The sequence below is a fragment of the Lepidothrix coronata genome, unplaced genomic scaffold (genome assembly GCF_001604755.1).
Source record: "Lepidothrix coronata isolate B3197 unplaced genomic scaffold, Lepidothrix_coronata-1.0 Scaffold121, whole genome shotgun sequence".
In the NCBI taxonomy this organism is placed as follows: domain Eukaryota; kingdom Metazoa; phylum Chordata; class Aves; order Passeriformes; family Pipridae; genus Lepidothrix; species Lepidothrix coronata.
Window position 1 is genome coordinate 1,290,749 of NW_016690301.1, and position 23,618 is coordinate 1,314,366.

Here is a 23,618-nt window from a genome sequence, read left to right on the forward strand (position 1 = left end):
ATTATTCTCTAAGTTTGGCCTGAAGTTTGTATGGATTTTTTTAACATGCTTTTTTAATTCATGTGGTGCTCCATTTGAATTGTTTTAATTTTTTTGGGAAGCCCTTCTTTCCATTTTAGGTGAATTCCTTTATCAGTCCTTGAAGTCATTTGTGTGGGTCTACTGATGGTCCTCCAGTAGGATTAGAAATGCAGAGTTAAAGGCTGGCATTTCTGTCAGTTCTAAAACCTGTTACAAGCAGCGTCATTCAGAATATAAGTACAAGTTCTGAGCCAAAAAATGGTTTAAACTTCTTTTATTCTACTGTGCAGGTTTCAATTTATATTACCATTATTTCTAAGTGAGTGGTATTTACAGTGAAGAAGCACCTTGTGACTAAACAGCTGACAGCTGCTGGTGTTCAGAAATCTTTATATGTGCCTGGGGACCTTCATAAAATATAGAATATCCATGTTCCTAGCCTGTGAAGCAAGGGATAAAGAAACAATTAAGGTTTTGTCTGTGATGACAGCTGATTCAGGTTTTTCAAGAGTTCCCAATTAAACAGTTATGAAAGTATGAAACCTTATTACCTGTGACTTCTGCTGCTTCTTGAGAGCACAGTTTATTTATCAAGTCATGAACAGAGATTTATTTTTTACCACTTATAAAATCTTGATTTAACAGTATAAAAATAAGAAAAAACTTTTCATTAATTCAGTAAATTATCAACAGCTAATTTATCCCCTGGTTGTTTCCTGCAAATTTTCACAGAAATCATTCTTAATAATTGCACTCAGTTTAGTGTATCATGAAGATTAGGAGCTGTACAGCAATTTTATCCAAAAAGTATTTATATCTATATTTATATATATATATGGTCAACTGAGGGTTTGTTTTTCTGGAGACCAAGGAGAACTCACTGTCCTTTTCTGACATAACTAAAAGGATTTTACAACAGGCAACCAACATCTTTGTGAGCTAGACTAGAATGCGAATGACATCTTTTCAGTGCTGGAAACTGTAATTTTAAATTCTGTAGGACCATGGTCTAATCTTATTTGACTGTTATTGTGTTATGTATACTTGAGTTTGCACACGTTTCTTAAAATAACACCTCAAAACTTGGACAGATCAAACTATTTCGGTTGAAATTTGCCATGTCCCTCGGGGTTGGTTTGTTTGGAAACTGGACAAGGAGTATCTGACTGGTTCTGAGATGGATGCAAGAGAAAATCCCTCCTTTTGCCTGCGGTGAAAACATCACATGACTGTTGTGTTGATTAAACTAAACATCTCCCTGCTTTGAATCAGAGATCCCAAGTCTGGAAATCTTTCCCTGCTCTCTGTCTGTGCATCTCTGCTGAAATCCGGTGGAGTTCCTGGAGTCTGATCAGAAGTGCTGGAAGTTTGCAGGTGTGCCCAGGCCTGTGGGGTCAGGTCTGAGCAGGGCTTTCCCATCACTCTGCTCCCTGAACTGTGGAGCTCTGGCACAGGGAATAATAGGGGAGGCTCAGCCTGGAATTTGCTTTCTGCTGGCACTTAATCAGCGAGGAGGGGGAGGAGAAGTGCACCCAGGGAGACCACAGGAGGGTGAACCAGCAGAGGAGAGCAGAGCAATTGCTGACAGAATTGCATCCTTCTGTCTCCTTCGGGTGTCAGAATGGACTGGGCTGTAGGAATAACACATCCCTCTGTAATAAATGAATCTGTACTCCTTTTACCACTCCTCAGAGGTGGGAAAAGTTGGAAAACTTTCAGTGAATCAAAGATAGACTAAGAAAGTGAAGCATTACCCTGAAGAATTACATTTTAACCTGAGCTGCGTGGGGCAGATAATAAATAATAGTCTTTCTTGACACCTAGGTCTGTCCTCTTGTCCTTGCAATCTGATTTTGTTTTTAATCAACATCAGCATTTGAGGGGAAAACAATAAATGCGTGATTTTCCCTAAAGCAGCATATCATCAAAAATAAGTTCATTACCATAAGGTGATGCCAGGCATCTATTTGTTGGGATGAGGAGCAGAAAAGACCTTGACTCTGTGTGAGAACTGCTCAGCAATAGCTGCAACCTCTCTGAGTTACCAGCAGCTTTCCAGCAAAAATCCAAAAGCAGCTACTGTGAAGAAAATTAACTCTATCCCGGCCAAAACCAGCACAGCAGGGGCATCTCCAAATCAGGAAGAAGCAAGGCATATTACAGAAAAGACAATTAAAGGTTTCTGCCATTGATGAGAGAAGCTAGGAAATGAATTTTACTTTCAAACCATGTGTTGCAATGTGCACAAAGATTTCTCTTCGCTGCTTCTACTCAGTTCTCTGCAGAAGGGACCGAGGCAGCCAGAGTTTCACTTTTTAGAAAACTACTGTGTTTCTTTTGAATTTTAAAAACTGTTGACTGCATAAATTGTGTTAGTCTTTATAACAAAATTTCATTGTGTAAATGTATATTCTACACTGTAGAAAGCATACCTGGAGTGGGGCGTGTCTCTATGTCCACGTGTGCAGAGATGGGCATCGAGACCTCTGTGCTACTCTCACACTTCTCAGTAACATCTGTTAAAGCATTTCCTGATGCCTTTGTCACAAATGTGCTCTCTCAAAGTAAGATTTAGCATCCTTAAGTGGTTAAAGTTCACATTAATTTGGTTATAAAATGTTTAGCTTTTCTGAGTAGCAATACCTGGAATTTAGTGATCTTAAGTGAAAATATGCCATCTGTGAATCTTCTTAGGAGGGAGGAACAGAAGTGTGTAGGAGGCCCTGCTGCTTTTAACCCCCAGCTATCAATTTTAGAACCTAGAACAAGGTAGAGACTGGTCATTATTGTTATTTACTACGTTCCAAGGAATCTGTTCTCTGGTACTTTGTGTTTGATCAGGGCAGAGTTTGTTCCACAGGAGCTTACACTGCCCCTTCCTTAAGCTACCAAAGGGCAATTATTTATTATTTAGGGAAAAATGAATAGAGAGGTAGGAAATAGGAATGTTAGGAGAGTCCAGGTAAAAAGTTTGTTATAACTTCTGTGGATATTACAAGGGGGAGGAAAAGCTGCTTGTAAAGCAGTCATTGTAATATCAATGATGGTAAGAGAGAGAATTTTCCAGGCATGTTTCATGCTAATGAATTTGCCACAAAGGGTATTCATTTGTGATGCTGTGGTTAAAATTCCTGTATGTTGCACAGAAAATATACTTCTGATTTAAGTGCATTTAAACTATCAGAAAGATGCAGTATGTTTTATAGTGATGTATCAAGGTGGGAGATTTATTACAAAAAAGTTTTACATTATTATTTTGTTTAATTGTAAATACAATAGTAGAAAAGCTTCAGAAATAAAGACAGTAGTGTATCTGTCAGCATGGGTCTAGAGTCTCAGTTTGGAATATCTGATAGGGTAGAATTAAAAAAATCATTTTGTAGAACAAGATCTTTAACTGTGGGAAAAGAATAGTATTGAAATGGGATGATTGAAGAGATTGCAATTGTTTATTGGGTAAGGAAGACGAGAAGAAAGGTCAGTGTTTAAAATGGATAAAAGTGGATAAAATTGGGATTGTCATCATTTGTTCTGCCATTGTAATGACTGAATTCATGAAGAACTGAGAAAAATTAAGTGTGCATCACAGTTTGTTAAAAAGAGAGACCCCTTCATATACCACAGATTGGAGCTAAATGGTGGTACTTGTGCCAGCAAAATCATTATAGCTCTAAACATAACAAGAACTTGAGAAAGGATGGGATGTCCTAAATAGCTGGATTCTTGTTATCATTACTACTTGTAATTGATTGTGGTAGCAAAGACTGTAAGTGATAGTTATCCTTTTGATTTTCGACTTAGTCCAGTTGTGAACTCGATGATTTGAAGGCAAATCCATCATATCTGTGCATTCCTGGTTTGGGGATCTTCCTCTGAGGCATCTTGTAGCGATCACAGCTGGATTAGATTCACCTTCAGAAGGGCAATTCATGCAGTTTTAATTACCCAAATGAGGCCTCTGCCCAGAGGCTGGGTGAAAGTAACCTGTTTATGTGAGGATGCTTTCTAGGCTCAGTGGAGATAATGAGTACAATGGTGCATCGTTGAAGTCAACACACTTTTAGGAAGTGTTTGTACACTAAATAACTGAAATAGTAAATTTCTGTCAAAGGAACTGTGCTAGAGAGATAATACAACTAATGTGCTAATTAAAAGGAAAACATCTATTGAGAGACTATTCACAGCATGTAGATTATGGGCGATGATGATCAGGTACATAACATTGTATTACACTTCTAAACTAGTGTACTACTGATCTGGTTTTGTATGAGAGATTACACACACCTTAAGGGAGCAGCTGGTTTTAACTGCTTTTCTTTAATGGAAATGGTCTAGTGATTTCTGCAGGTAGGGATGAAGGGACTGGGGATGGAGGCTGCCAAGCTCAGTTGCAAATGAAAAACCTTGTGACTTTTTATTTTTTGTTGTGTGTTCTTCAAGAGAAATAAGTTTCTTTCTTTTCCACCACCAAGGATCCGATGTTCTTTGCTTGAGCTCCTAATCACTTAGAGCTGTAAGGAAGAGACTTCTTGAAGGATACACTGAATCTTAACCCCAGGCCGGGCTGGGTCAGTGTTTCCTCCCTCCACCTCAGAGTAGTTTGTACTGGCAATGGGGCAAGGAAGGCTGTGTTGTTCATGGTGAGCTTTCTGTCATTGGGATCCCATATGGAGTATTCTGGCAGGGGGAGTGCATATGAAATATGAATTAGGTATTTTTTTCATCATTTCTGAGACTATACTTCATCTGCAAAGGAACAGTAGGGTTCTTTCTGCTGTGAATTATGGCATAAATTATTTCTGTGCATTCAGATTATATTTACCCTCTGTGTGAATTTACTGGGGTGGTCTACTGATGCCATTAATACCTTAATGTGCAATAATGGCTAAGCAAATGAGAGAATAATAGATTAGTGACAGCAGTTCATATGTTATTCAGGAGATGTGGGCAGTTTCATTTTAGGGAAACAAGGGATGTAGGAGAACATGATCCAGATCAAGAAAAGGTTTAGACAATATAACCATAGTATTTCTATCTCCTTTTCCTCATGTTTTACAGTAAATAAAGGGCTATGAAGAAAGCAGGAATTATAATATACATAGATATATTTTTGCATATGTAGATGTAAAATATATATCTGACAACTGCTTTTATATATGTATGTATATATAAAACGTGTATATATGCAGATGTGAAAAAATTGTTATCCATGGCTATCCAAGGACAAATTATTCTGCCACTGTGAGCTGTCTTACAGAAAAATCTCAAATAATATTTTGCAGAAGAAAATGCCAAAAATTATTAAGTAAAACTAATTAGAATCTCCCAGAGAACATAACTTAACTAGAGAGGGAAATTTCTAGAATATTTCATGTCTACCATCAGGATGCTTGAGATTTTCTGTTGTAAGACTGTAAGGAGATTTCTGAGAAGCAGCACAGAAAATCCTTTCCCAGAGGCTCAGGGGCTGATTCCATTTGTGTTCTCGAGCTGATGTGATCCACTTTCTCACATTTTTTAAACGTGGTCAGTTACTGAGAGATGCCGAAATGCCGGGTAATAAAACTCAAATGGGTGAATGATTTCTCTGAATACTGTAGTTCACTTTCAGTGCCTTTACCCTTTTCCTCAGACAAATAAAGCAAGAATTTCTCTGAAGATGCTTTTTGCATCGGATGTTACAGTCGGATTCTGACGTCAAGACAGGATGCTAATCAGAGGGAAATCAGATGGGATTGTAGGGGCTGTTAAAATCCACAGAATATCATTAAAATGGTTTACCGTGGATGTAAACCAGCTTAATTAAGCTAATATATTTGTAGTTTGTGTGTATTTGTAGACATTTATGCCACCAGCCAACAAGAAAACTTGAAAACCTTAATTTTCATGATAAGTTTAGTAATTTTAACATATATGTAATGTCAACATGTACTCTACCTGCGTAAGTCAGAAAGTATGGAGCTACCAATCACTCCATATTTTTATATTTATTTTGGTTTGATTTTGACCTTTCTATTAATAAGTTTAAGGTTAGCTTGATAATAGGACTAAACCAAAACTATAATCAATCAAACTGTTTTTGTTAAATGTCTCCTGCTGAAATTGCACATGATTAAAATTTACATTTTCTTTAAAAGTAACTTTGTTTCATTTGTCATGTTAGAGCTCTTCATTTATTAAAAAAAAAAAAGGCAAAAAAATCTCTAGACTGAAGTGCACTTAAGAAGCTCATTTTTATGACTGTTGAGTTCCTTGCTTTTGACTAAACCAGTAAATTTCTGATTACTACATTAAATATTAGAAGGCAGGTAAAATATGCTCCTAACTAGGAGGGTTCAGGCCAATTTGGTGTTGATGAAAGCGAGCTGACTTTTCTAATGCCAGCCTTTTTATATTCTTTTTAAGCATTGCCACTAAATGCATTGTTTCTTGAGAAGCATCCACCTGGTGATAATTCTTTACCTGGGGTTTGGCCACTCTCTGCTGGCCCATTTACAGGTTAACCTTGGGGTGAAAGAGAGCACAGCTCCTCCCTCTTCCATCACCTTCCTTTAATTCATGAGCTCTAGGAATAAATCTTAAGTGGGGCCCAGTTTTACTTTCTGTAGATGTGTGCATACATCCCATATCCAGAAAATTATTTAGCAACTGGATGTGAGACTGGAGAGGCTAATCTGTGAAAGAGTTGTAATACTTTAAAAAAATCTGGTTAACTTCCTTATTAATAGAAGGCACTTAATCGTGTGTTTTATTTAGTCTACGAACTTCCATTGTAGAGCTTTATTCTGACAAATTTATAGAGGAAGAGGAGAAAACATAAGCTGATTTTATACAAAATAAAACTACTGTTTTAGGAACACAGACCACAGATCTGGTTTCTCTGTGAATTAAGAAATTAATTAAATAATTGGCAGTTACACTGCCAGCGACTTCAGTTCTGGTTTCAGCCCAATGTAATGAAGCTCAAATTACTTTGCTTTTCAAAACCTCTGAAAGCCTCAGAGACCAGTGAATATTTCCCTCTATTTTTTTTACTGCCCTGTTCATTACTGTAGGAAACAAATACATAAGCAGAAATCAGCCATCAAGTCTGTGCTTCCTGAGAACCCAGGGGGACTCCATGTGCTTTAAAAATGTATGAGACTTTGTCCACTGAGTCGTTATTAACTGCTAAAGGTCACGTGCTTTGACATTGTTTCTGAAAGTTTTACCTTTAAACCCGGTGACCTCCTGATTTTGGTACTGATGCACAATTTCTTCTTGAATATGGTGGAAAAAGGTAGAAAAGAGTTACAATGCTCACCAGGTCTATCTTGATTTCTTCAGCAGATATTAAATTGCCAATTGCACCAAATGTAAAAGTGCAAAGCTGGTGCCAAGGTTTCGTGTTTCGTGGGTTTGTGTTTTTTCACTGTGTCTGTGGAAGGCTTGTGTATGAGCAAATGAGCTTTACAGAGAAAAAATTCCTCTTTTCTAGTAATCAAATGCACAGCTTCAAAGCTCGTGCTCTGCTCCTACAAATACAAGGTTAGATGCATAGCAAAGCAGGTCATCTCATTAACACTTGTTGCGAGGTTGACGTTAATCACACACCTCAGTGATTAGTTACTTGGGGCCAAAATAGGAACTTAAAATTTGGACACCTTTCCTACCTTTGTTCTCTATATTTGTATATTTGTCCATTTTAGCTGCATTTACTGTGTTTGAGGTTAAGTTTTGCTAGACCAGAGATTTCACAGATTTCACAGAATAGTCTGAGTTGGAAGGGACCCACAAGGATCATCGAATCCAACTCTTAAGTGAATGATACACAGCATAATTAAGTGAAATTAAAAAGGTCTGTTATTTTAAAGCTTGAAATAAATCCCCTGGGTTTTAAATTAATGAATTTTTTTTTTTTATTACCCTTCCAGGAACAAACTTCACCCTTGCAGAACTAGGGATCTGTGAGCCCTCTCCCCATCGCAGCGGCTACTGCTCAGACATAGGAATCCTCCACCAAGGCTATTCCTTGAGCACGGGCTCCGATGCCGACTCGGACACGGAGGGGGGGATGTCTCCGGAACATGCCATCAGGCTGTGGGGAAGAGGGATCAAATCCAGGCGCAGTTCGGGGCTGTCAAGTCGTGAAAACTCAGCTCTCACCCTCACCGACTCCGACAACGAGAACAAGTCAGACGAGGAGAACGGTAGGGCCTGATTCTAAAATACATTCCTAATGTACGCGTGTGAGAATGTGGTCATACTTAAAAATACTCAAGTCTTCTTTTAAAGGTGGTATTTTCACTTTCTCAGTTTGACTAAAGCTGCTTTTTAATGTAGATTTTTTTTTTTAACCATCAGTATCAGGAAGCTCACAGATGCATCATATGATATATATCATGTTTGATCTTACAATTTGCTTTTCGCACCGTGATCTTTCACACAAGTTTGTGCTTGGAGTATATTAAATTAAACTTAATGATCAGAAGCAGAAAGAAATTTCTTAAGAGAAGTAGTTTTTCATATGTGATTTTTCTACACAGCTTGAAGTAATATTAATAATCCACAGTGTGGTGGTAGCTGGAACAGTGATGCTAATTCGTAACAATCAGATTTAATTTGATGTATTTGTTTCATGTTTTTGAAGTTGTAAAAGAATTACTTTGCTGTTTGCATGTTGGTATTGGGGGACTTCTAGAAAACAAACCTATAGATCAGGTTGGGGCAGAACACTTCTGCTTGGTGTGGTTTATTAAGGTCACAGAAATTAATTCTTGGCAGTGCACCACTCACTTGGGACAAAACAGCTCAGCAGTCACTCGAATCAGGTTCTTCATGTGTATCACCTTAAAGTTTTTAGCTGGGGTATTTTCTGCTCTTACATATGTTTCAAGAACTAAAGAGGGAAAATAGTAAAAACGGGTTTGTGTGATTTTTGCCTTCCATCCTGTGGAGCGAGGAAGGTGCAAACTCAGCTTAGTTAAAATAGAAACGAAAGGTTTTGATTCTTGTCTTTCTGAGGAGGTGAAGAGGAACCTCCCTAACATCACACCCTCGGAGCAACTGTTCCAGCAGCTGACACCAGCTCATGAAGGCAGCTCTCTGCTAAGCATATTACTTGTGATAAAATTCAGTTTGATACGTTTTGGGCGCCTCTCAGGAGAGGGTTTTTGTAGGTGTTTGTTTTGGGCTCCTCCCTGTACTTACTGACAGTTGTCTCGGTTTCAACAAAGCTGGTGTGCCAGGCACTAAAAAAACAAGCAACTGCTTGTCATAGCAAACAAGGAAAAAACAAATGACAGTTTATATATTGATAGAAAGAAGTTCAGAAAAGTGCCATTGATTTTGTTTGTAACAGCAGTCCTTTTTTTTTTATTTAAATTGAATCTTCAAGTACTATCTCCTGTAGTAGCAGGATACATTTCTTCATCAAAACCAAGGAGGGAACGTGCATTTACTAATAATGGTTTGTACAAGGAAGCTCATGTTTTAAAAGGAATAAGTGATTGGTTATTTGATTTTTCCTTTTTTCTTTTTAATGGTACCATTCACAGAAAATATGACAACTTTCACTGATTTTTAGTACACTTTTGGTAAGGCTACTGAGCGTAATTTCAAATAGAAAACCTGACTAATAGAATTCTGGCATTATGGAATGATTGGGTTTCAATTCTGTAGCAGAAATTCACTTCTCTGAAGGTGATTGTCTCCATTTCAATGGCAGCAGTGTGCCACACACCTTTTGTCTGAGGAAATGTGATTTCAGGACCTACTTTTGTACAAATTGTCGCAGATATTGATAAAAGAATGAGTCTGTTTGCTTGTTTTTCAATTTCATCCTTATAATAAGTGAATTATTAAGTAATTAGAAATCCAGTGCAGTGAATCCATTTTGAATAGGTAATTTTTCTAACAGTGATGTTAACAGGAGAAAGAAGAACATAATCAGGCAGCAAGCAAGAAACAAGCCAGCATGTGGAATTCGTTTTTACTTGGCAAAGTTTCTGTGAGAAGGGTTTCTCTGTGTTTGGTTGTTTGAAAAAAAAAACCACCACACAAGTCAGAAGCAACTGTTATATTCACAGAGGTGTTAACTTCAGGAAACTTTCTAGCCTTACTCTCCCACGTACCCTGGTTAGCTCAAAAATCGATGCTTCTTCACATGGCTGATTTCATGAAGTTTTGGGATGCATTATCATATAGATTGACAGTTGCCCCACTGGTTCAGCACCGCAGTGTGGACACTTACAAAACCATCATTAATTTCTCACGCTTGTGCCCAGCAGTGGTTTCCTACATAATAAACACTCTGTCCTTCAGAAGCAGATCAATAACCTGCCAGGTGTTTGTCTGGAGAGGAAGTAACAAGAATCTATATTTCAAGAGAAATTTGCACTCTGATATGGTTTGAGATTTGCAGGATACCAGCATAAAACGAGGCATTGCTTAGAATGAGACTTTACCAATTTATCCCCAGCAATATTTGAGGGAACTCATGATGCATAGACCTCTGACTTTATTTAAAGTACTGTTAAGGCTCTTTCCCTGATACAGTTCAAGTGTTGTGTTACGAAACAGTAGTTCAACTCCAAAAGATGATTTTTTTTTTTTAATATTGAGATGCTATCATAATTCCTAGCACTGCATTTAAAAAAACCCAAACAAGATGACCAACACTTTTTTTTTTGGTGTTATTAAATCTGTTTTGTCATTTTTAGCACATCTCCAAGTAGCACAGAGGAGGCCTAATTTCTAAAAATTGCTCTGGCAATATGATTTTGTTCCCATTCAAATCCATTCACAAAGCTTGTGACCATTTTCTGCACTTGTAGATTTAGTATGATTTAATTTTATCATAAACTAGAATGCTGTGAACCTTGAAATACTAGCGGGTCTGAAATGCTTATAGATAAATTGAAATAATGGAAACTCATTAAATTCCATGTTTTACTTGATACACTGCAATTCTTCCTGACAAAACACCTTATTGACATTTGAAAAACAACACTTTTATTTTCAGAAATCTGATTAGGCTCTAAATTCTTATCATATCTCGCAGCTTTTCCTATCTGATCATCTCAAGTTCTTTAGACAAGCCAATGTGAATATGTAACACAAATCTGTCACCAAATTTTTATTCAACATGATGTATTTGAGTTTATTTAAGTAAAATACTCCTTTTTTCATACAAATATAAAAAGTCAGAGATACAGGACACCTCTCATTTCATGTGCCAGCTTTGTAGAGAGAATTACCTCTGGGGACCTAAGGAGTATAGGGGATATACCACAGTTCCTGAATGCTTATTTTTTTTTTATTTTATTAAATCCTGGAACAGTTTATTCCAAAACATTCTGGAAAACTTTCAAAAAGTAGCTTTTTCATCAGCTGTCATGTTCTTTCTTAAGCCTACAGTATTTCTATCTCCAGAGTAAAGCTTAGGTGGTGGTTATATTTAGGGAGTGACCTTGAAACAAGTACCCTTTCAGGCTTCCAGTGCTTTTTTTTTTTCCCCTCTTTTTTAAGAAAGAGAAGAGGTTTTCCTTTTTTTAAAAAAGTTGAATTAAAAATTATGTTCTTCTCAAAAATATAAAACATGGTAAATTAAGGTAAATGTAAAAATCCATGAAAACAGAGTGATCATAATTAAAGGAGCATTTATGTGCAGAATCCTTTTGCAGCAGAACTGCAATCTTCTCTTTTCCTGGCTTCACTATTATTGAATGACCAGTTCCAGGCTATTAGGGAGGCGATTAAATTCAACTGACATTAGGCAGATGGGAGTGAAAAGCTGAACAGACCAATAATAGAGAAGAGAAAAGATAATCCTACGTAGAGGAAAGGAGAAAGGAAAAGTAACACGTGAACTCAGAGCAGGTCTTGGTAAGATTTCAGAGTGCTAAAAGGAACTAGTAGGCTCAAAGTGAATCCAGGAGGAGGGCTTTTGATGTGAATCTAGATTGTGTTCATTCCTCTGTTGTGAAAGAGAAAACATCTGGAATGGTGTCGTGACTTTTTGGGGTTTTTTGAGAAGGTTTTCACCTTGACATTTTTTGTATTGATAACATTATTGTATATAATGGATAGGTAATATGTCTGGTAGAATGTGACAGAAAACAAAATGTTTATAATGAGATTTCTGCATTGATATTATAATACCAAACACTTGAGATGTTTCTGTTTTACATTTGTGTGTCAGAGAAGGAAAAAAAAAAGGGTGTCTTGGGGGATGAGGAGAAGAATTTCCAGGGCTGAAACCATTTTATTAAAATAATGTCAGACCAAAAAAGGTAATCAAGGACTACTTTTATCTTAACAGTAGTGATTGTGAACTGAGCAGCAAGACAAAAATGAATGAGGAGGAATAAAGCAATCCCTCAGGTCAGCAAAACAAGGGAGAGTTCAAGGTCGTGGAATTACTGTGGAAATCTGTGCACGTTTTAAAGAAATCCACAAGAAAACACTGTGGGTTTGGCAGCTCTTTGTAGATAAAACCTGTGAGAAGCAAACACTCCTGTGTTGATACCCAGCTGCACCTTGGGAGGGGTGGGAAAGGGATGTGTTACTGGAATGAACCTGGAGAGTCCCCTGAATCCAGCAGTGCACCTTCCCTTTCCTCACTTCACCTCCTTTCTTCCTGGAGAAGCTTTTCCATCCTCCACTGGAGCCAGCCTGACTCCAGCATCGGGTCTGATGGTTCAAGTCATGTAGAAAGGTGTTGTAGGAAGCTGCCCCAATATTTTCAGGTTCCATATCCATCAGTATTTCCTATTCTAGACCTGTTGGTGACAATGAATTCTACTGTTTTTCCACCTTGGAAAAAAACCACATTTGGTGGTGTTTTTTACTGTAGTAATTAAAAGTTTGAATAACAGGCATATCACTTATTACTGAATGAAGGAGCGCCATGAATAAAAAAAAAATTAAGTTGGAAAAGTATAAGGTAGAATATGAAAAGCTCTATTTATGTTGTACTTCTGGTTGAATCTTATGAAAAATTAAGGAAATTATATTCTTTCTATTTTTTCCTTGCTATGAAGTTTTCAATGGTCATTTCATACACTAATTTCTCAAATTAATCTTAAAACAGAAAAAACACTTCATAATTTAAACTGACCTCACATTTTATCATTGCTTCAATTATATGAGGAGTATAATCCGGGCTTTTTCTTAGGATGTTGAATAACAGACTTACAATAGAAAAAAAATTATATTTTTGTGTCAGAGGAGTTTACAAAAAGGCACCAGACAGATGACAGCCAAGGAGTTTATTTTCTTGTTTTTACTGTTGTAATTTTGACATGTTGTTCTCAATATTTTATTACTTCAATTTTTTTTTTCCAGCTTTCTATTTAACACTTCATAATTTGCGGGAAGGATTATGGTGAAACTGTGATTCTACTCTCGGGAATATTTTGGGTTTTTCATGTGCATGCGAATGTCTCTGAAGGGCAAGACCAGTTTGAAAGTAGGTTTGAATGTTCCTGGTTCCAGATTTCTGTTTGGGTTAAAAAAGTGGCAGATTAAGCTTGCTTCCTAAAGTTTCCCACTAAGAAATGCTCACTTCCAGCAATGGGAAATATGGGCTGTTTAGACTAATGGTGATGTAGTTGGAGCAGATCTGTGTAGTGCTCAAGTGGGGGGGGAAATCCAATCTACCTTTATAATTTTGAGACAGAATAGCAATGTTTTGTGTACAAGAAGCAGCAGGGAAGCTGTAGAATCACTGTGTGTGTCAGCTGATTTCAGCTGGTGCTGCTGCCTGGGAAAACGTTGTGCCTGTTTCTCTCCCAGAGCGACCCAGGTAGCTTGGAAATGACAGGAGGGACAGATCTGAAAGAGAAGAGGGGAAGAGCTGCCACAGTTGTTGTACGATCTGTTCATAGCTGAGGTGGCCAGATGGTCCTGAGGAAGTGGTGAGATTGAAATGAAATGTCATATACTCGGAAAATGGCACCGCGTACGTCACACGTCACCCAGACTCCTGAAGGAGGAGAGCTGGGGAGGTTTGCTCCTGCATGGGCAGCTTCATCTCTGCTTTAGGAAGGCTTGTAAAGTACTTTGTAAATGACAAATTTAGAAAGTCATTAAGCACAGTATCAAAGCTCGGTTGCTTAAGTGGATCCAATTTTGATGTGCTCTCAAAACCTGAGGGCACTTCTGATAGGAAGTGGTTTCCTAATGAGGGAATTGACTAGCAGGGATGACTTTTAAAGACTTAACTACACATCAACTCAATTTTGTCCAGGTAAATGGCTTATGCATTCAGTGTAGAGGGATGTAGATGATGGGGTTAAGGACAAAAAGTAGATAGGTAGTACTGGTAAACTTTAAAGCCTCGTGGAAGACAGGAATATGGAATGACAGTATTTAAGAGCTTAAAAGTTTGTTTCAATTTTAGTAGAACCCAGCAACACTGAAGTGTAGGTCGGCAGGATGATGTGGTGAAGTAGTGCTGCAGACACTGGTATGTTGAAAGAGCTCAACAGATACTGTCTGGAACACAGTGTTTGATGATATTCTGGACACTGAGGCTGGAAAAGTGACAAGGGTGAAAGGTCTGCTTAGGTGGCCTAAAAGGGTAAAAAAAAAAACAACCACCAACATCTTGACCTTCAGTTGCTTGTAGGTGGCTTTCAGCACTTTGGCAGCCATTAGATCTTCCCCTCAGTTCAGTGTTGACCTGAGAGATGTCCATCAGGATCCTGGGTTTCATCCTCCCAGAGATACATGTCTCTAGCCCTCCTGAATATTGAAGAAATGGATGAAATGTTTAAAAAAAAAACCCAAACAACCAAACAAATCCCAAACCAAAACACTGCAAAACAAAACAGCCTCTTATGAAGAGTGAGGTCTTACACCTCGAGTGTCCGTAGTGTTCTTGCCCATTCATTTCAGGCAGGGTTTCAGTGTCTGTACAGTTTTTCACTGCCCCTGAGGTGTCAGTGATTTCAGACCAGTGTCATACTCTGGCAACCCTCATCAGGCTTTTTGTCCATATCCCCTCTGAGGGCCTGGCTGAAGCTGTATCCTGTTTTCCAGTCTCTCTCTTCATGGTCTTTTTTTTTGGATTATGTGATTGCCCTCCATATAACTGCACGAAACAAGGCAACCAGGAATTGAGACCTAGGAAATTCAGTCCAGTATTTAGCCAGGAAACTGAGGAAAACAGAAAAATGGGCTGGTGAATTAAGGCTATCAGGAGAAAAATGAAGCAGCTGGGTTCATAAACTGCTGAGGCTAGCTGGGATCTTCCCTTTTCCTGAATTCATAGGGAAAGAGCTTTTGCCTGCAGCTGTATCTACATCATTGCGTGAAGGTCACAACATGGAGAGCTTTTTAAAAAAAAAAACTCTCAAAATAACCACAAGATTTTTCAATTAGTGTTTTAATGATGAGCCTTTCCATCTAGTTGAGTGAAATGATGAAACTATGTTGAACAAGAACTCTATTATAACACATTATTCAGTTTGTCAATTATTAGTATTAGAAAAGCAAACTTAGATGATATAGGTCACCCAGGTAAGGAAATGGCAGTGCCTTTGTTCAAAGCATAACTGAGTTAGAATAATGCCTTTTTATTCTTTTCTATAACAGAGATGTGTATCAGATAAAGTCAATCCAGCTTGGTACTAAATGTGTAGTGAGTGGCTGATGAGCAATAAAACCTTCCCAGGCAGGTTTGCATGTACGTGGTGTTCAACAAAATTTGTTATGATGAAACAAAAACCTGTGTATTTCACATTTCCCTCGTAAACTGAAGCACAGACCACAGGAGTCCATACAGTGAATTTATGTTTTCTTGCCTTGCAAAATGCTGTGAAGTTTTACCGAAAGCTTTCTTGAAATTTGTCAAGGTACCTTTTTAGCCTTCTGGCACCTTTCCTCATGTATCATATCCCACTATTAATAATCTTCCCAATTACAAAGATTTGCATACTTCAGTGATTAGTGCATAATTGGGTGAAGGTTTTTTCTAGTCAATCCTTCATTTATGAAGCTCAGCCTGAGTCTGATCAGCTCTGGTAGTGCAGTGAATACCTATTGTCACACGTGTAAGGCTGTTTAAGTATCATTACTGTTTCTAAATATTTCATGGGATATGCTTTTTGTTTACACTCTGCACACTGTTCTTTTCAAGGAATCTGTCAGCTTTTCAAAGACAGTGTATTTGAATTGATTGTTAACATGATGTTGAAGTGTAACATTCTACTCAGGTAGGAAAGAATTCATCTTCAGTTAGAAAATGGATAGGAAATGATCCCTTAGCTCTTCTGGTGCCAAAGATTTTATATGGATATATTAGAATAAACAGACTTTGTTGAAAATTAAATTATCCCATAACTAATGAGTTTCCAGAGAGATTATTATTATGTTAGTCTTTTATTGTACAACTTTTTTTCACTTAGTTCTTCAGTCGTACATTATAAAGATGCTTCCTAAGTTCTGTTCCTTAGATCAGAGAAGAGAGAATCTAATTCATAAGTCTGATTTTTGTGTTTTACCTAAAAAGTCTTTTTGTGTCTTGACTTTCTGGCAGAATTGGCTTCTGTCAGATACTGTAGGAGCAGCGTGGAAATCAACTGTTTTCTTTGCTTTTAATTTCATCCTGTTTCACACAGGTTAAAGACAACTCTATACTTAACTTAAGCTTTTATGCATTCTATGAAAGTCTCCTTCCTTGGCATTGATAAGGGAAGTACTTTTATCTATTTGTTCAGTATTTTCGTAGCATTAGAAATTGCTGACTCTGTGACATTGTTCCTGTAAGAAGCTGTGGGGATGATTGGCAGTGCTTCAGGAAGGCTGAAGCTCTGCCTCTCGAATCAAATGAGAGACTTTTTTAGGAGCAGCTGTTTGTCCACTTTCAAACCACTTACCCGTTCAGTCTTTGGCTCACAGACCTCTCATCAAGGTTCTTTAACATCTCAGAAGCTGTTGGTAGCACTGCAGAGACCATGCTGAAATCTTAAGTGAACATGAAAAGCTATCTATGATAAAAGTAGAGGACCATTTTTTTCAATTTATAGTTTGTCTATCTGATGGTTAAAGAACATCAGGTTAGACTAAACCTATGAAAGAAAGATATGATACTGGGGAGGTGGAAGTATTTTGAAAAACTTGTCTTTTCCTTAACCTTTCCTCTACCTGCTATTGAAGGCTGGTTATCCTTGTCCTTAAAGCTGACCCCCTGCCTTTTGCAGCTTGCAGTAGGCATCCTTTCCATGTAACAGATTTACAGGAAGAAGTAGCTTTAAATGTTTTCCCAGGCTGAATAATTGACCTCATTATGTGTTACTATTTGTCACCAGAGGGTGCCATTGCTGTGATCTTCCACATTCTTGTGCTAAAACCACTGACTTTTGGAAGAGGTGCTGTTTCTGTACAGTACCTCTTCTTTTAGTTGTCTAAAGCAATGGCAAGAAAAGTGGCCTTATGGAGAATAATTTTCACAACTGGCAGCAGAGTAATGTAGATGAAAACAGTAGTTGGAACAACCATGTCCTAAAAAGGGGCTGTTTCCTTGTTGTCTGCTTGGGTTTGTTACATGAATACTTTTAATTAACACCACTTACACTGGAGTTGTGTGAAAACTTATTTCTTACCTTGAAAATCTCCACAAGTTTCTAGATCCTTAGTGCTGTGCAGCAGAACAACACCAGGGGCAGAGGAACAGGCAGTTTTATTTGTGAATGAAGTTACAGAAGAAGGTGTAGCTACTACAGAGTAAGTTGCTGGCATATTCTGTGCTGGCTCCTCAAGGCATTTGCCCTAATTTTAACATGTGTAAGAGCCTTAGGCTTGCATGTACTATCTGTTCCATGAGTCTGTGGTGTTGTCCATCAGTGGTCAGGGAATGGGATCTGAGAGAGAGATTTACACGAGCCAGACTCTAAGAAATGTAGTTGATTCCTGGAATGTATCACAGGTCATTCCCAGAGCACAGCAGACTGTTTAAATGACAAACTCACAGTTATACTTTCCATCCTTTGGTATTTTCTCTGGGCTCCTAAATATGCAATGCAGGTAAATGAAATAAAAATATGAACTTATCAAGCTTGTTTTCCTGTAGGCTGAGATGGAAGAAGTAGTTTTGGTAGTTTTTAATTTTTATTTTATTAAGAACCATGCTGGTATCATTGAAGGCCTTCAAATAACATCTCTCTGGGTCAGATCTTGCAGCTGAGCAACTATTCAGTGGAGAGGATGACTTCTGTGGGTTTTGAAGTTGTTATAAATACCTCAATAATTGCTGACTGTTCAAGTCATTCAGGCTTTTCAGTGGTGTTTTGCTTATATGGAGAAGATCATCATCATCGAGTTGATGGAATTGTATTTGCCTGGAAGTTCAAGGCGCCCATGGAAACCACAATTTCCTTGGCATGTTTTGCCCTATTGAAACCGAGATACCATCTTGTAAGGAGGCATAATATCATCCAATTGCAGCAACATGCCTGTAGGCAAGGCACAATATGTGAGCATCATTTGTTTGCTCAGAGCCACGACTGTCATTCAGAAATATTGAAAGGTAGCAGTTGGATTTTTTCACACAAATGGTTAAGGGACTTTTCTCAACATCAAATTAGCGTTCAAGAGTGAAAATATAGCTTCTGTTTCCTCAGATGCTGAGCTGTAAGAAATGAGTAATCGTGATTCCTGGGGGAATTTTTTTTATTTTATTTTTTTCTTGTGTGGTAGCAGATAAATGGGTTTATCAGTTTTCCACAGAACACTTATATTTAGTAAACTTGAAATGAGATGAATTACAGTGAAGTTACTCCTCTTTCCAGTTTTCTTTAAGAGGAGAATTATTTTAAGGAGTTGTATGCTATTTTTGTATCTCCCACATAATGCTATAGCCTTAAGCTATATTACACAGTGTGAATAAAGACAAAACAAGGGAATGGCTATAATTGCTTAATAGAGTGGAGTTTGTCTTTTGTAGAATTTTTCTATTTAAATTTCTTATTGCTCAGTAAAACAGGACATCACTAACACTTGTGCTAGTTTACAGTTTTACAGTGCAGTGAACAGAAAGTTTGGGGTGGGAAGGATCAGGTCAAGGCTAAGACTGGGATCTGCACCCTGGAAAGACAAGTGGGTGAGAACAAGTAGTGGGACGTGAGGCACAAAGGAAAGAGGAGTCCAAGGAGGCTTCAGGTTTGGGGCAGCCAAGGAAACATCACACCAGTGCAAGGAAGTAGTAAACTGCCATCAAAAATGTCTTTATTAACCATGTGTGTATGTGCTGGTTTTCAAAAGCTTGTTATAGCAATACAGAGAAGAACTTTTGATTGTTTTTATCTATACATAAAGGCTGGTGTTCACTGTAATATTTCTTTTACTGTGGCAAATTGGCCTTGGAGGATTAATGTGTGGGTGAGTGCCACAAGTTTGCAAGGAATTGAATGCTTCTGGTATAGGTCTGTGAAGGGGATACAAATATTTGATGCATTTCATTGTTATTTCTAAAGCTAATAATATCTGTAAATCAGTTAGTTCTCTTCTTTTGCAGAGTCCTCTACATTTTAAGCATTAAATAGTGAAATAATCAACCTTATGTGCCCAGTCCTACCAATATATCCCTGGGCAGCTGCTCAAAGACTGCTTGAGTCTCAATCATCCAGATTCATTTGCCAGTTCTAATTTTCTGGATAATTACTGCATACTTCAAGACCACTTCTGTTGTGATACTTAGCCAGATTTAATTCTTTCAGATACTTTATTTCTTAACCTATAATTTGACTTCCCCCAAGAGTATCTGAAGATGGGTACCCATATTCAGTTTAGTCCTAAATTTCAGGATTGGATCACACTCCCAGCCTGTCCTCTGTTGCAATCAAGACTCACTGTCCTGTCCCCTGTAGACTCTCTATTTGTGGACTAAATGTCCTTAAAAAGAAGTAAGGACACTCAGTTCATAATGGAGCACGGTATCAGCTCTCAGAGGTGACAGAATGCCATCTAATCTTTTCAAATGAATGTTTCTATTAATTTAAAGCTGAGATTCTCCTATGTTTTTGGGGTTTTTGAATTAATTAATTACATTTTGCTTCCCTAGATAGCAGGACAGATGAAGGCAGTCTGATGTGATTAAAATTATGAATTACTAATTTTTTTTAATTTAAAAAAAGAATAAATAGGAGACCAATGATAAATGTTAGGAGACTAACCTATAACCACAGTGGGCAGACATTAATAATCAGTGTTTTCAGTGTTATTGTCAGTCCAGCTGTTTTTCTAAAGATCCTGAGAAAACACTGTGGGCAGTCAGCACTGCAGCAGTTCAGCTTGAAGGCTGGAGGTGAGGGGGAGGATTTGGACAGAATTCTGAAGGCTTCACAGTAGTATCACTAAGATAAATAATTCTACATGGTGAAGTGTAATGGAGGTAGAGCAGGCAGCTGTATGCTTCTGGTTTTGGTCAGTCCTCTGATATTTTATACTAAAGGTTTTTTTTTTCTTCTTTTTTTACGTGGTTTTTTTTTTCACCATCTTCCCCCCCCCATTGTTTTCAGTCTTGGTAAAAATATTATACCATTTGCTGCTCTTTGTCTGAAAGACCATTTATTTCACCTTCCTACATTTTTTTGTCTAATATAACATAGTGCCTTGAGCTTTAATGTGGTTCCAGATAATCTCCTAGCTTTGTTTGACACGTGATGGCTTAAAAGCACTCTTTATAAAGCAGAGTATTACAGTATTAATGTGCAAAGTGAGGGTTACTCACTTTTCCTACGTCTGATGAATTCTTTGCATGGCTTAAAACAAATGGAGGAACAGATCATCTTACAGAAATAATGATCTTCTTAGAAAAACGAGCTGAAGAAATCAGTATTTTTCTTTCCTTGACTTTTTTCCCCTCCTTATTTGAGTCTAATTCATGAAGTAATGTCATGTTAAAAATGCTTCAGATCACTTCTGTGGTGATAAATTTTGACACTGTTTCAAATATTGGTTTCATGTATTTCCTTTTTGTTAGTCTTCTTGTGCCATATGTACTGCAATATACTCTCATTTTTTCTTAGCTTGAGAGAAATGGGGTTTTTTAACAAACAAAAACTTTCCAAACCTTTTTAAATGTGATTTGAAGTATTTCTTGAGCTTTGCTGTTCCGTCTCAGAGGAGTAGAACATATGTGGCAGCTTCTCCAGAAAGATCCTCTCAGAAGAACGTATTAAAGATGAAATATAAGGATTTTTAGATCAAAAGGATAATGATTTTTTAAAATCTTTACTATGTGATAAATTAATCAGAAGGTATTATAAAGGTGTACAAACTAGCACAAGGAGAGCGAAGAGAAAGAAGACAGTGACTTTGAAATTAATGTAGAAACAGACCCAAAGACACACTGTCAGGGATTGGTTCTAAACCAACAGACAGGACTGTAGCACATGCACTTGGCAGAGATCTGGACTGTGTCAGGTGAGCAAAACTGGATTTGTAGAGAAATTAAGATGCCCTGACATAAAATAATCAGGAGTAACAGAGTGGCTGTTCAGAAGCCCAGCATCAGGCTGTGGTGTCCCTCAGGTCCTCCTGTGCAGTGTGGGCTGTGGGTCGGGCAGGGCAATGCAGTTACAGCTCCTGGGGCTCCCTCTAAAGAAGAAAGAACCAGAGGGACTCTTAAAGCTGGAAGTGATCAGCTGACATATATAAGTATGGACTGAAGTTGTATGTTTCTGACAGGAATTCTGTAACTATGACAAAAAAATCTGTTACTTAATAAAAGCCCTACAGACTTCCAGAGCAATGAGACATATGTCTCCAAGAGCAGATGCTGGACCAAAACACCTCACATTATGATAATTTCTGTTTCAGATTCCATATGTGAGCGCATATATGACTCAGTCATGCTTAAAATGCAATTGTGTATGCGTTTATCATTTGGTTAGTTAATAATTTTTGCATTAGAATAGAAACACGGTGAAACCTGTTCTAACAATTGAGCTGCAAGAAAAAGTACCAGCAGGAAAAGAGAGTGTTTATTGGAACTTCCAATATGAGGTTCACAGGTAAGCCTGTCTCCCCAAAACAAAGACACACTGTAATTAAATATATACTCCTCATTGCAGTTTATCTAATTTTTCAAGGTCTGTTTTACTTACTGGTGAAAGGCAGGTTGAATTCCACAACTCTCTGAGCTGTTACAATGTTTGTGTAAGCACAATAGGTTGTAATCAAGTTTAGTAGATATTAACATTCAAAGGAATTCTGCAAGATTTAGAAACAAAAACTTGGTTCTGCAAGTCTGTTTTAGCTTTAATTTGATAATACTAGTGGTATTTCAAGAAGGGTTTTGATAAATACTAAGAAAGTAACTTCATTATTATGATTTATCAATAAAAATGAAGGAAAATTCTGATTTGCACGCACAAAAATTGTGAATTTATACCAAGGCTACAAAAATGTGATGACTGTAGGTATGGAACCCAGAATAAACCTGCACAGCTCTAGCAGTGCTGAGTGTACCAAAGTGTAGTCCATGCTCTGTTTATTTGTGCACAAAGAAGCATTGCCCAGCCTGGGAAATGGTTGCAAACCTGATGTAATTTGTTCTGATGGTCTCAAAATACTTGACTTATCTTGGAACCAAAGTGAGGAACTCTACCTTCCCTGTTTGTCCTCACTGTTCCTCAGTGTTTTTCTGCTTCTTGTCCTCCTCCCCAAAAAGGATCTTGTTTGCTCCCAGCATACCTTCTTTTTGACCATGTTCCTCTGGACATCTTTGCTGCCTGTTCTACAGCTCTTGTTCTGACCCATCTGATTTTGCTTCTCACACGTTTTCCTGCCTCCCATTTGTCCAGCTGTATCACAGCTCTCCTTTTGCCCCTGTGGGGTTATATATTATTTATGTATTTAATTGAGATGTGTTACAAAATGCTTCTGTGATGTTGCTGGTTGTGCAAAGTTAAAATGTTAGAAAGTGTTGGAGTGCTGTTGGCAAGTTGTTCAGGTGTCATCCAGAGCTCCTGGGTGGGTGGAAGGCAGGCAGCCTGCCTTAGGGACACAGCAACCTCTGCTTTGGCTTTTAAGCTGGTTTATTTTACATCATTACAAGCTTCATGGTGTCCAGAAAAGGGAGCTGTCACAGCTGCTGTCGTGCCACACGATGGTGGGCACACCAGGGGCACAAGGGGCAGTGCCATGTGGAGCTTTCCCTGTTTGAGGAATCAAACTGTCATTCAAAAGTGCTTAATACTGTGCTTGATACAGCAGAGAAATGTAGCAATAAATTAGTTCCCTAATATATATAGGACTTGTGGGATGAAACCTGTTTTTTATTTATTTATGGGTTCCTACCACTTGTGGATTTTCGCCGTTCCTTTCACTGTACACGGGGGTTATTTTTGTTCAGCTCTGTTGTTGGAGCTTCACGTGATTTAAGTGAGCAGCGATGATCACCCTGGGAGTCAGGACGGAGCCTGCAGTGTTCCTGTGGCAGCCTTGGTCCCTGGGACTCATTAGGGGCCATTAGTCCATTGATCGCTGCTGCTGGGCTGCTCTCCCACCTCACCCTGCCTTTGAAAGAGATACCCGGCGACTTAAGAAGTAGATGCACAAACTATACATTTATCGGTGGGAATGAAAGAATCGTTTTGGTTCAGACACAG

The 23,618-nt window shown here is 38.1% G+C and overlaps 1 protein-coding gene across 6 annotated transcripts in view; it reads left to right on the forward strand.

Moving 5' to 3' along the window:
- The window catches only part of TENM2 (teneurin transmembrane protein 2), a 900,957-nt gene that overhangs the window by 440,488 nt on the left and 436,851 nt on the right, over nt 1-23,618 (forward strand). For all 6 annotated transcript variants that reach the window (XM_017825633.1, XM_017825634.1, XM_017825631.1 and 3 more), the window contains one exon: nt 7,935-8,210. In XM_017825633.1, the coding sequence (XP_017681122.1) occupies nt 7,935-8,210 (276 nt within the window). The remainder of the gene's footprint in view (nt 1-7,934; nt 8,211-23,618) is intronic.